At 49.1% G+C, this 13,509-nt stretch overlaps 1 protein-coding gene across 1 annotated transcript; it reads right to left on the bottom strand.

Annotated features, from left to right (window-relative positions):
* Positions 1 to 10,988: 10,988 nt before the first annotated feature.
* On the bottom strand, positions 10,989 to 11,732 carry NEUROG1 (neurogenin 1). The gene has a single exon (XM_044240804.1). The coding sequence runs from the start codon at positions 11,730 to 11,732 to the stop codon at positions 10,989 to 10,991; it is 744 nt and encodes a 247-aa protein (XP_044096739.1).
* Positions 11,733 to 13,509: the final 1,777 nt, after the last annotated feature.

Genomic DNA, 13,509 nt, shown 5'->3' with positions numbered 1-13,509 from the left:
CCAGTGGGTAAACCCAGGAGAGCAGGAATCCTGTCTGTCTCATTTCCCCAAATCCTAGAACAGAGCCAGGCACATAGTAGACACTTAATAAGTATTTGTTGATCGTTGAGTGGAACCTTCACTCCTTAAGCACTTATGAAGAGTTTCTAGGGAGGCACTGCGGCATTTAGGAAATTGGAGCGAGGTACACAGATGATTTTTAATGAATGCTGGTGTCAGTGTGGCTGTTTTGCAGGCCAGTGGTCAGTCCCAGGAGAAGAGACCCACACTCCTGGCTATTTTCTTGCAGCATTCTCTCTCTCAGAATGGCAGCCAGCCATGGCTCCCGACAAATGTCACTAGAATATTTAAGACAACAGTGGCCTGTATCCAAGGAGGGCTTATTGCATGCATCCATTCATTCGGCCAGCACTTGCACAGTACTGTCAAGATCTCTACGCAAACTAACCAGTTAGCCTGCACCAGTTTCATGCTGGTAGAAGATATGAGGCTCTTGGGTCAGAAAGGATAGTTTCTTACTCACAGCAATAGCAGTAACCAGAGTATGAGCATCTTTGTGATGGTTTCCCAAGCCCAAGTCCAAAGGATGACGCAAAGAGGGCCCCTGACACCTGTACACACGAGTTCCAGGAGAGTAGCCCTGAGCTTTGGGAACATGATTCTCTTATTCCTGGACCTTCTGTCTGCCCTTTGCCCCAGAGGGAGACACTAACTCTATCTTCCAAGGCTGTTTGATACACAAAAATCTTTGAAAAGAGAATCTGGAAACAAGAGTACCCAGTGCCTCTGTGTGCAAGATGTGTTGAAATGCTTGTGACTTAGGGAAAATAGTGCCCCAACAAGAAGCATAGTAGGTCCTCAAATTTATCGAATGAATGAATGAGTGAATAGCAAGTGTTGCACGCAGCACTACATGGTCAAAGAAGACATGATTTCTGTTGTTAGTGACTTGCGTTTTCTTGCTGGGGAAAGAAATCATAGGGCAGTATAGTGGTTAAGTGCTTGTGCTCTGGGCTCAGATGCCTGGATTTAAATCCTCTCCCCATCACTCATTAATTTTGCAGCCCTGGTCTCAGATTCCTCATCTCTAAAATGGAAGTCATAGCGCTTTTGTGATGAGATAAGACCCAGTGCAATTGTTACATGCTTGGCTTAGTGCCTAACCCGTGGTAAGTAGCCAAATAAGTGTTAGTTACTAGGCTGAACCATACGAAATTGCCATTTCTGTAGTTCAGATATCAGCAGTTTTATGTAGTTCAATCTAATCAGATCACCATTATTATTCGTCTTCGGCTTGGTTATGAATCAAGGTGTAGAAAGGACGGCAAAGTGGGGTGTGCCCGGGGTCAGGTGCAGCAAGCCTGGAGAGGCAGGGAAGTATCTGGGAAAAAGAAATGGGCCTAGAACCAGATGTGGCTCTGAGCCCCACCTTCTCCTCTCATTAACCCTGTGGCCTTGGGTGAACCACTTAACCTCTGAGCCCCTTGTCTCATCTGTGCAATAGATACAATAATCCCTTCTACCTCACTGGACATCGTGAGGCTAATATCAGATGATGGATGTGAAATTGCTTTGTAAACTGGAAGGCACTGTACTCGTGGACCCATGCTCCATAGGAAGAGGTCTTCCAGGCTGTGAGATTTGCATCTGGCTTCTGCCAGACCATCACTAGGTCTAATTTAATATCCCTCCTAAGTACTGTAATCACAGTTTTACATTTGAAGTATAGCGTTGGCCCCTAAACTCAAATGGCTGCAATAGAATCAAGTTACACCAGTCAGGTTTGTATCTAAGGCCTACAGCCTTCAAGCACCACAGGGACCATCTGGTGACCAAAGAAAGAGATCATCTCATTACAAAGGGTAATTGGCTTGCTGCTGAATCAGTCAATAGCTAACATTTATCAAGTTCTTTTAATGAGCCAGGCCCAGAATGATGCCTCATTGAAACCTTGGAAAATTCTACAATGGAGATAGGTAATAAGGTCCTTATTCCCCATTTTACAGATGAGAAGACTGAGGCAAAAAGAGGGGAACTATTGGGAATCAGCAGTACCGGACTGATTAGTTCCATTGCCTGAGCACCCTCACTGATAATTAGAAACACCCATTCCCCAGTATGTCGGCCCCCTCAGGGGGACGCCCAAGAGCCGTCCCTCTGGGGGCGGCTGTCGCTGTCTTCAACGGTCCCTGCTGCCCTGGGAGCCTGTCCCTCCCACCACCAGCCTGGGAAAGCTATGTCCTGCTGGGCACTTGCAGGGTATTAAAATGGTTCCACATTCCATCTTTGCTGCCAGCCTGCCTGTGAGGACTTTAGCTCTTACCTCCTCGCTTGTTTGCAGACTCTCTGTGGCGGGAAAACTAAGGTGCGCTGTGTTCCCTTTTGTACCTGCTTTGAGCCTGTGCTCTCCCTGGAGAGAGCTTGCTTCTAGCTGTTTGTGGGACCAAGGCCTTAGCTCCGAGTCAGCAGGGAGTATGCCATTGTGGTGATCCCTGGCAGCTACGGTAAGCTTCGGCTTCTGCAGCAGAGACACACAATGATATGGTGGCTTAGAGAACAAAGTGTATTTCTCATTCACCAAGAGGAGCATTCTAGGTGGCGAGGTGGATCTGCCTCGTGCAGTGTTCAGGGCTGCAGAAGTCCTCCAAATTGCTTCACCGTTCCTTAGAGCAGGGCTTCTCAAACTGTAAGTGGTGATGGCCCCATTTTCTTTTCTTTCTTCCTTTTTTCTTAAAAAAACAAAAAACCCAAAAAACAAAAAAAAAAACCCACTTTCCATCCACTTCAGATCAGAATTTTTGAAAAAAAAAAAATAAAGAAGTTATTGGAACAATGGAGAGGGGAACCTCCCAAAGTCATACAATACAGAAGCCTTAAGTATTTTATTCTTAGATATAACAGGCTTAAATTGGTATAAATGTTGCTAAATATACATACCATATCTGGTATGTATCTCACCAGGGACTGGTTCTGGAAAACCCTTTAGGGGCCGCTGGTCTGGGTATCGTCATTGTACTTGTAGCTGAAACTGCTGTATCATATCCAGGTGACAGTTGTGGGAAGGATCTCCACCTCACACCATGATCGTTTTTGTATTTTAAGTCAGTCTTATTGAGAGGTAATTTACATAAAATAAAATTCCCCCTTTGAAGGCATACAGTTGTATGAGTATTGACAGTTTGCGCAACTGTCATCAGAATCATAACACAATATTTCCATCACCCTCAAAAGATCTCTCTTGCTCTATTTTTTCCAATAAATCTCCCAACTTGCCCCTGGAAATCCTAGTCTAATTTCTACTCCTACCATTTTGCTTTTTCCTAATGCATATACATGGAATCATACAACATGTAGCCTTATTTTTTAAAAAAATTATTTATTTGAGTGAGCAAAAGAACAGGGAGAGGGGCAGAGAAGGAGAGAGAGAATCTCAAGCAGCCTCCCCACTGAGCACGGAGCCTGATGTGGGGCTTGATCTCACAACCCGAAGATCACGACCTGAGCAGAAACCAAGCATTGGATGCTCAACCAACTGAGCCTCCCAAGCATCCCAATCTTAGCCTTTAAATCTGGCTTTTTTTCCCCCCCACCTAGCAATACCGTCTAGAGATTCATTTATGTTCTTGCATGCATCAATTATCTACTCTCAGTTGCATAACAAGTTTCTTTGTCCATTTTCCTGTTGATGGTCACCTGGGCTCTTCTTAGTTTTTGAAGGATATAAATAAAGTTAATATAAACATTTGTATAAAGGTGTTTGTGTAAAGCATATGACTTCATTGCTCTTAGGTCAATACCTAGGTATGGGATGGCTGAGTCATATAGTAAATGTATGTTTAACTTTATTATTTTCTTGTTTTTAAAAAATATTTCATTTTTTTAAAAGTAATCTCCACCCAACGTGGAACTCAATCTCGCAACCCCAAGATCAGGAATCGCATGTTCCACTGACTGAGCCAGCCAGGTACCCCTCCCTATATGCTTAACTTTGTAAGTAATTGCCAAACTCTTCCAAAGTGATTTTGCCCACATTTAGCTTTTAGATTTTATTAAAATTTTAGCCAGTATTTTCTGACCTGTTTGTATGGCAGCCACTCCTCTCCCCCTTTGCTTTGCCCAAGGGGAAACTGTTGACATGCACTGTCTCTCCTCCTATTGTAATTCACTTTGTTTTAATGGCTGATGACCTTACATTTTTGATTAGCTGAAGAAAAATCATGACTATGTGGGTGATATGGCTTTTTCTCATTTTTAGCCTGAGAGTGATTTTTTTTGCAGCTTTCTGTGTTTTACACAAAAGTACAAAATTCCAACATCATCTTTAAAGTGTAGTCCTAGAACTGGCTTGCAATTTCCACTCATGATCCAGTCCAAAGACCCAGCCACATGGTCAGGCTTAACTGCTAAGAATTCTTGGAAATGTCTAGTCATGGGCCCAGGAGGAAGAGGAGAATGGACTCTGGTGAATAACCAGCAGTTTCTGAAACCAGGCTCTAAACAAGTGAAATCTAAAATAATTCTGGACTTGTTCTAGGTGCACAGTATGTATCCAGGTTGTATTGGGGGTGAGTTTATCCTTTAAAAAAAAGATTTATTGGGGGGCACCTGGGTGGCTCAGTGGGTTAAAGCCACTGCCTTCAGCTCAGGTCATGATCGCAGGGTCCTGGGATCGAGCCCCACATTGGACTCTCTGCTCAGTGGAGAGCCTGCTTCCTCCTATCTCCCTCTCTCTCTCTGCCTGCCTCTCTGCCTACTTGTGATCTCTGTCTGTCAAATAAATAAATAAAATCTTTCTTTTTAAAAAAAATTTATTTATTCATTGGGGCGCATGGGTCGCATACTCAGTTAAGTGTCTTACTCTTGGTTTTGGCTCAGGTTGTGATCTCAGGGTTTTGGGATGGAGCCCTGTGTTGGGTTCTGTGCTAAGCATGGAGTCTGCTTGGGTCTCTCTCTCCCTCTGTCTGTCCCCCTACCACATGCACTCTCTCTCAAATTAATAAATAAATGATTTATTCAATTGAGAGAGGACAGAGAGCATGCACACACAAAAGTGAGGGGAGGAACAGAAGAGGAAGGAATCTTCAAGCACACTTCCTGCTGAGCATGGAGACCCATGCAGGGCTCAACCCCACGATCCTGTGACCATGACCTGAGCCAAAATCAAGAGTTGGCCATTTAACCAACTGAGCACCCAAGTGCCCAGTGAGTGAGTATCCTAACAGAACCAAACAGAATATTATCAGGGGCTAAGTGGACTCTTTAGGTTGAGCAAAGATAAAATCTGAGGTGACAAAGAAGTGGTGTCTTTTTGCTTGGATTTCAGTGACCTGAGACCGCCTTGGCCTAAGCTGGGTGCACGTTGTCCTTTACTCTCCAGGCTGGAGAAAGACATTTTGGTCAATGGCACAGTGGGCTTCTCTGACAAGGGCATGACTTCAGCAGGCAGCCAGGACTGGCGTCTAACTGCTGCTAGAAAGGAAGGCATAAGCTCAGCCATGTGAAACTCCGACATCCAATTTTTGCATCCTACCTCCAGAGGCTCTGGGACGCCAGCCCAGTGGGCCATAGGTAAGCTCAGTGCTGGAGCGAGATGCTTGTTCTGAGCTGTGCCCAGGAAGTGATCGCTCCTAATATTACACATACCTTGGCTTTGGCCTCTGGGTTATACAGGCAGTGGGTGCAAGTTGGCAAAAGCACCTTCCAGGCTCCAGTCTTCACCCTCAGGCTCTTCCATGTGGAGCTTTGGGGCCTTGATTCCTTGTTTGGCCTAAGAGCAATTCCAGAAAGATTTTCTAAAGGAAGCCCAGGCCTTGGTAAGATGTATGGGGACTTTCTCACCCGTTAGCAATGATGAAGAAACTGCGTTTTCAGGGCGCCTGGGTGGCTCAGTGGGTTAAAGCCTCTGCCTTCCGCTCAGGTCATGATCCTCGGGTCCTGGGATCGAGCCCTGCGTCGGGCTCTCTGCTCAGCGGGGAGCCTGCTTCCTCCTCCCTCTCTCTCTGCCTGCCTCTCTGCCGACTTGTGATCTCTGTCTGTGAAATAAAAATAAATTAAAAAAAAAAAAAAGAAAGAAAAGAAACTGCGTTTTCACCGGAGGAGGCCACCAGGTTCTAAGCTCTGCTGGTTTTGCCAACTGAAGCAGTAACACCCCAGCTCTTGCCAGAAAACTCACCCACACACTCTGCAGGCTGTCTCTACTTCAGTTAGCACGAGGCACATTCAGGTGACCATCCTTGCCTCTAGGCAGGGTGACTAGTTGTGCTCTTACCACTGTGCCCTGGGCACAGCCCCCACGGGAGGGGCAAGGGCAACTCTGTACCCTGCTGTGTACCCTGGCACAGGCCTGATACACCAGGCAGGGTGGGAGGAACAGTGCTTTTCCTCATTCAGCCAAAGGCCCTGGCTTGCCCCTGGATCACTCTGGGTTTCAGAAAACTAAACCTGAATGATGCTTTAATTTGCATTCCTTCTGAGACAAACTAACAAGCAGCAGGCTCACCAGGGCCCAATTGCCCAGGTTCAAACCCCAGTTTCACGACTTACTAGCTGTGTGATCTCAGGAAAATTATTTGACTTCTCTGTGCCTCAAGTTCCCTCATCTGTAAAATGGAAATCTTGATATTACTGACCTCATGAGTTGTGAGAATTAAATGGATGAATATATGTCATGTTTTTAGCAACTACGTGGAACACTGAATCAGTGCTGTGTAAGTGCTAGCTAGGATGATGATGGCTACGATGATATTGGTGGTGAGGATATTGTCTGTGACCTCGGTTGCCCCTCTCCCATACCCCATTGCAAATCTTCTCCAAGGCCTTATTTTCAGGCCTTGAGCCCAGAAGACATTATGGTTCTTTTGGGCAGCAATCTGTCTTTAATCTTTTGGACACTGCAACGCATGTTTCCATCTTGGCTTTTGGTGCTAAATAAGCAGTTTCAGCAAAATTAACCATTTGTCAAGGGCTTTTAGAGATGGGTTCTGTGTGTTCCTTACTCCTAACCCCAGTCCTTAAAGGCAATCCTTGATTTCTCTCTTTCTTTCATAACCCAAGGCAAATCATATTGTTGGCTGCTCTGGACGTTGTCCCGGTTCTGACCACTCTTCACCTTCTACCAGTATAAGCCTTTATTTTTCACCCCCAGGATGAATGTACAGAGGGTTAGTTTGGTGCCTGCTTCTGTCCTGGTCCCTGACCTCTGCTATCTGTGTAACAACCAGTGTGACTTTAAAAAATACAGGTCAGTGCACATCACTCCTCTGCTTTCAGCCTTAACCTTGAGGAAAAGAATAATGGCTTCCATTGCCCCCCATCTGTTTCCCTCATTGCCCACCCCAGTCTGTGCCTGTCACATTGGTCTCCTTGTGGTCCCTCTCTGCACCATGCACAGCAAGGGTTTTCTCCTTGTGGCGTCTTCTTCTTGGGACACTTCCCAATGGATAATGCCATGGCTTGTTCCTTTTCTCTGTGGTCCGAGCCTCTACTCAGATGTCATCTCATTAAAAGCCCTTCTCTGACCATCTTTTCTTTTGTTTTCTCCTTAAATTTTTTTTTTTTTTTTAAATTTTCAAGTAGGCTCCGTGCGGGGCTTGAACTCTTGACCCTGAGATCGAGGCCTGAGCCGAGATCAAGAGCTGGATGCTTAACTGGCTGAGACACCCAGTGCCCTCCTGACCATCTTTTCTACAAGAGCAAACTCCCCTGAACCCTGGCATTTCCTCTTCCCCTTATTTTACATGATCTTATTCTGTTCCTTAGCATTTACCACAGTCTCTTAGGAGTTTATTCTGTCTTTCCCTGTGAGACTCTGAGCTCCTTTTGGGGAGCTCCTTTTGGGGTGTCTTGCTCACTGTGGTGTGGTGGTGTCTGGAATGATGATCAGCACACAGCAGGGGCTTGACAGTGATTAGAGATAAGAGGGAAATCCTGCATTTCCTGGGCATCCTAGTCTTTCCTGGCCTGGTTTCGTGGAGGGTTGGATGCAGTGTGTACAAATATACATTATAGCAGGACAGAAGCAAATAGAGAGATCAAGGTGGAGAATGAATACACTTTCCTAAGCGCCTGCTGATTCCTTGGTGGAAGGTTCTGTTGAAGAAGTGAATCATGGCTGTCAGCAGGAAGTTCTATGCTCTATAAAGGATTAGAATATTTTAGTAACCCCCAGCCCATCTTCCCAGATGCCTGTGGATGAACTAGAGAGTGTGCTACAGGAAGAAAGAGGCCCCTGAGCTAGGGATAAGCATTTTTAATCACCTTCCTTTTCTTCTACTTGAGAGCTCCAAGGGCTATACATACATGCTTTCTTTTTTAGAAGAACCTTGTTAACTGGCACGGGTGGAGAACCCCCGCCCCCGCCCCTGCAGCTGATGTTGTGAAAGATGTTTCTTGAGATGGAAGGTCTTCTGGGCCCTGTACCTTAAGTTATGAGCCTATTTTGGCAACAAAGTTGGGCATATGGTTTGCCCTTCTACAATCTAGGGTGTAGTGATGTTTCTCGTTTTCGGTGCTGGCTATGTCCTGTTAGAGGAGACAAAGGTCCTGTTGCAGCTGTGAGCTCCAGGATGCCTTGGGGATTTCGGGGTGTCTGTTTGCTGCTGGTTTTCCCAAGGATTTTGGACAATGATAAACATAATTAGCTGTTCTCATCCTCTGGCCCAGATACATTCACCTATCCCCTGGCTGCATGGAGTCTCCATAGGAGACCTGCCCTTCCTGCAGTCTGGGGCTGAAAGGAGTCCCTTCCAAACACCCTGTGCACAGGAAAGCAGAAAATCTGATGCAGACCATTTGTGTCTTTTGCTATAGGAAAATGCAAAGCTAGTAGGGTGAATTAATTCTGAGACAGACAATAGAGTGGGGCCCCAGGCAGGGTCATTCAAGAGACACAACTTCTTCCTTAGAGCTTTTAGCAGAAACAACTCCATTCTGAGCCCTCACAACTTCTGAAGCTTTTCTTGGAGGATTCTTTGTCTGTTCTGTGGGCAGTTAAAGCAGGCACCCAGTTTTCCAGAACCTTCTGTAAAGGAGCTTTTTTATCTGAAAGAGGGCTCCTTGTTGGTGGCTGGGCTTTGGGGATGCCTGCTGGAGATGCTGCATATGAGTCTGTGGATCCCACTTATCAGGACATATGTTAGGGGGGAAAATGCTTGCACAAGTGGAAAGTGCTGTTCGCGGCTTTACTTTTGACCCTCTGTTTCTATGCACCTCCTCAACAGATACAATTTCTATAACATGAGACCATAGTATTTTCCTGAACTCCTGCTTCTCAGTAATTAAATTCATGGAAAGGGGCAACCCAGTGGGGGGAAATCTTGGTGGTCATGTGCGGTAACTTGTGAGCTGTGGGAACAGACAGCAACGACATTTTGGGAAGTATCTCTTGTAGTCCTCCACATCCTGAAATTTAAAACAAAATCTCCTTGTGGCTAATGCTGTTCGCTACTTGTCAGACAACAAACACACTGCAGTCAGAAAAATCCCCATTGAGTTTGGGCGGCTGATTCTCTGGCAGCAAATGAAAGCTGTTGCCCTTGAAGACTGGCTGGGCAAGCCAGAACAGAGCCCACCGAATGTCTCCCTATTCCCCACCCCTCCCCCTCACTGTGGGCGCAACATGTGTTGGGGATAAATGTGGGGGGGTGTGTGTGTGCAGGCACCCAACTCACAATTTTAGGCAGGTGCACATCCCATCCAGGGATACCACACCAGCATAATTCATCCCACACCTCACAGCCAGGGAGATCCTGGCTTCAATGGACAACGATTTGGAGGCATTGTTTACAAATCAATTTCTCCCTCTAAATAGGCTGTTATAAGAGTGGACCCTTCTGCTTGCCCAGCCTGGGCCCACCTGTCACTGGGACTTCCTAGCCAGTGGTCACACTGTATTGATCTTTTTTAATCCCCTCTCTTTGAAACACAGAGCCAGCTGATGTGGAGTTCCTCAAAAGAAAGAGTCTCCCACCGCCCCTACCTCTACAGGTAGCTGTGTATCCGGGGCTAATTCCCCACTAAAAAGTCTTAATTGGCTTATGGGGAGCCTGAAAGATCTCCCTTGTGTTTATAAGGTGAAAGGAAATGATGGATCCCAAATGCCCCAGTCTTTATCCGTTTCTTGGTGGAAATCAGGTGCATTTTATTATTATTATTATTTTTTTTTTGAAAAGGGCCTGGAAGATTTGGAGGTGGGTAAGGATAGTGTTTCACTTTAGTGGTTGAGCTGCCCGGGGAGGGAAGAAAGCCTTAGAGAGACACCAACATTAGGCGAGAAACTTGGTGACTTTTTTTTTTTTAACTTGGTTTTTATTTACACAAAACATCTGCAGTACAAAAATGTAAACTTTGATAGCTCATCATAATAGAATAAACTCTTTATGTACAAAAATACATTTTCATATGAAAGAAGCATCTTGAATAAATTAAAGTACTTCCCAGCCCGGTGCCTGAATAGCTACGCAAGTCTCCGGTTCTTCCTAGAGCAAGCCTGCCGTGGTGGGGGTCGGGATCCATAATGCATGAAGCCCACTCCTTGTCTCTCCTTTTTAAGCCTTTTCATTGTATTGTCAGCCGGCTCAAACCGAATTTTCATGCTCGTTTTTCTTCATTAGAGTTCTACAAATTGTAAAATTGACTTTTCACCTCGTCTTCAGGGACTGATCTGTCCCCTTTCTAAATCACACTGAAGTGGTGGCTGGGGTCAGCTCTGAGCCAGCCACAAAGGAGGTTTTGTGGAGTTCAGAAAGTGCAAAAGGAAAGGCCGTCTAAGGGCGGGCAGGAGGGGCCAGGGGCTGAGGGCTGGAGAAACAGACCAAGGGGCAGCCTCGGCGAGGGTGCAGCGACCTAACAAGCCGCTCAGGTATCCCCCGTCCTTTTAAAGCTCCTGCTTGCTCCCTCTGCCGGGACTGGGGGACCTGAGACTGCAGCTGGGGCTCCATCTACTGCCTGTTGCCTGAGGGAGGGGGAAGGTAACGGTGTCCCTAAAGGGCCTAGTGGTAAGGGATGTAACAGGGCGTCGTGTGGAGCAAGTCTTTGGGCAGGCCCGGGAAGGAGAAAAGGGGGTCGCCGGGGCCATAGGCGAAGTCTTCCGAAGCGGCGGGGCTACTGGGGTCAGACAGTGGCGAGGCGGCGGCGGCGCAGGGGGAGGCGGCGGCACCGGAGCCCCAGGACTCGGCGTCGCTGGAGGGGCTCGGGGGCCCGGGCAGGCAGGGGGCGCACTGCGGCGGCAGGATGCGCTCCCGGGCACCGCCCCCGGGCAGTCCCTGGTCGGCTAGGCGCAGAGTCTCGGCCAGAGCCCAGATGTAGTTATAGGCGAAGCGCAGCGTCTCGATCTTGGTGAGCTTGGTGTCGTCGGGGAAGGAAGGCAGCACGCTGCGCAGCGCGTCAAGCGCCGCGTTCAAGTTGTGCATGCGGTTGCGCTCGCGGTCATTGGCCTTGACACGCCGGCTCCTGCGCAGCGAGTGCAGCAGCGCCTCGGAGCGCACACGCGCCCGGCCCCTGCGCCGCCGCCGCTCCTGCTCGTCGTCCTGCGCCCGGGGAGTATCCGAGGCTGCAGGAACCCCGGGAGCGCCCCTGCGCACTGGCACGGGCGTCCCCGAGGCAGAAGCTGGTGGTTGGAGCCTGGCATAGTCTTCCTCGTCGGTGAGGAAGCCGGATAGGTCGCCGCCGCCGCCGCTGCTGCTACTGCTGGTGCAGTCGAGGTCCGAGAGGCAGGTCTCCAGTGGGGCTGGCATCGTTGCGTGGCGCGGGACCAATGGGCAGGTAAGAAGGTTCCTGGAGGACGGGAGCCCGGGCTGAGGGCAGGGTCGCCGGGGTGCACTTACGTTCCAAATGGCCCGGGCCTACCCTGTGACCACTGCGGGCGCGAAGGCCGGGAGAGGCGCGGGGGCGCACCTGGAGTTTGGCTTCACCTCCTTGCCTCGTCTGCAGGGGCCACGCTCCCGGCCGGACTCCCCAGTGATCTCGCCGGCGAGCAGATCAGCTCGTGTGAGTACCGAGTGTGGCACACGACCGGCCTCAGGACCCCTTAAGTACCCGCCCCAACAATGGGCGCCCCCCTCCCTTTGCCACCTCCGCCCCCGCGGCAGCCCCCGTGAATGGAGCAAGGCGGCAGGTCAGCCCCGTGCGGCGCCCGGGTATTTGCATAATTTATGCTCGCGGGGGGCCGCCCGGCCCCTCCCCCCTCCCGGAGCGTGCCCGTAATTACCGCGGGCCAATCCGCGGCGTCGCGCGGCCGGAGAAGCGGTCTCCGGGCTAAGCCGGCGGGGGTGTCTCCGGGCGGTGAAACGGAGGCGGGGGCGCCCGGCGATTAGCGACCGAGGCACGCTCCTCCGGGGGCGGGCCCGGCGCCCCTCGCTGGGGTGGGACGGGGAGGCGGGGCGCGGGCCGGCAAGTGTGAGCTGCGCAGCAAGTTGCGGAAACCTGCCGCCGGCGGGAAGCCTGGGTTCGCTTCCTCTCTCCCGCTGATGCCTGGCCGCGTCGCTTTGGCCAAGTGGTTTGACTTCGCTTTTCCCATCTGTAAAATGGGGCGGAAGTCTCTCCTGTTGTGTATGATGTGAAATGATGTTGAATGAGGGAAATGAGGGAAACTTGGAAGGATTCTATTGTAACGCAGCGCCGATGAATGGTTGGCAGAAGCAGCGCCCTCAGAAACCCCGGAAAACCCTATCCAAAGAACAGTGGCCAGATGAGGGTAATAGAGCAGAGGGCAGAGAAAAGTGCTCTTTAGTGACATAGACGCACCTCTTAGAGTAGAAGGTTTCCATTCTGCCTGTCAGCGGTCACTTTTCTCTGGTCACCAGTGCTCACTTTGGAGCAGTAGAACCCAGACACACCCAAGTTTGTACCTAGGGGGAAACATTCACTAAGGAACAGCCCCAGATTATGGGGGCGGGGAGGTTAAAAACAAAATGAACACCTTTTAGCAAAGTTTCAGTCTCCTCCCCATGATACCTGGGCGATTGCCTCCAGTCTGGTCCCTGCTGTCCTCAGAGCGGTCTCTGCCTGGGACACTATCCCCTTTCTACAGGACTGTTGTCTGGAGGCAGAGCCTGCCTTGGCTGCTTGTCCAGTGCTGGTTTTCTGGCTTAATGGGGTCTACCCAACACTGCCTTCCCCACTGCAGTGCTTTACATGTACTCCCAACCTGGAGAGAAGGCTATACACGCTCAGATAGAAGAGCTTTAGGTTTGTTACAAGTCACCAAGAGTGGATTTAATCTGATTAAGCAAGAAAGGGAAATTGTTGGGAGACACTAGGCATTTCAAGGAACACATAGGTGCTGGCATTTGTGTGAGCCCGCTGGAGCCCTGGCATCCTCACACCACTTCTCTGAGGCTCCAGTGCACTCCCACCGGCCTTGATTTGACGTTGCCAGGCCCCTGTATTATATTCCTCAGACTGTGGTACTAAGTCACCCCAAACTAGGGCCCTCAAACAGCAGACATTTGTCCTTTAGGAGGCTGGAAGTCTGGTATCAAGGCTGCAAAAACGGTTGCCTCTTTTTGGAGG

Source organism: Neovison vison, chromosome 1 (assembly GCF_020171115.1).
Source record: "Neovison vison isolate M4711 chromosome 1, ASM_NN_V1, whole genome shotgun sequence".
Taxonomy (NCBI): Eukaryota; Metazoa; Chordata; class Mammalia; order Carnivora; family Mustelidae; genus Neogale; species Neogale vison.
The sequence above is the reverse complement of the archived record's forward strand: the minus strand, read 5'-3'. Positions and strand labels throughout refer to the sequence as shown.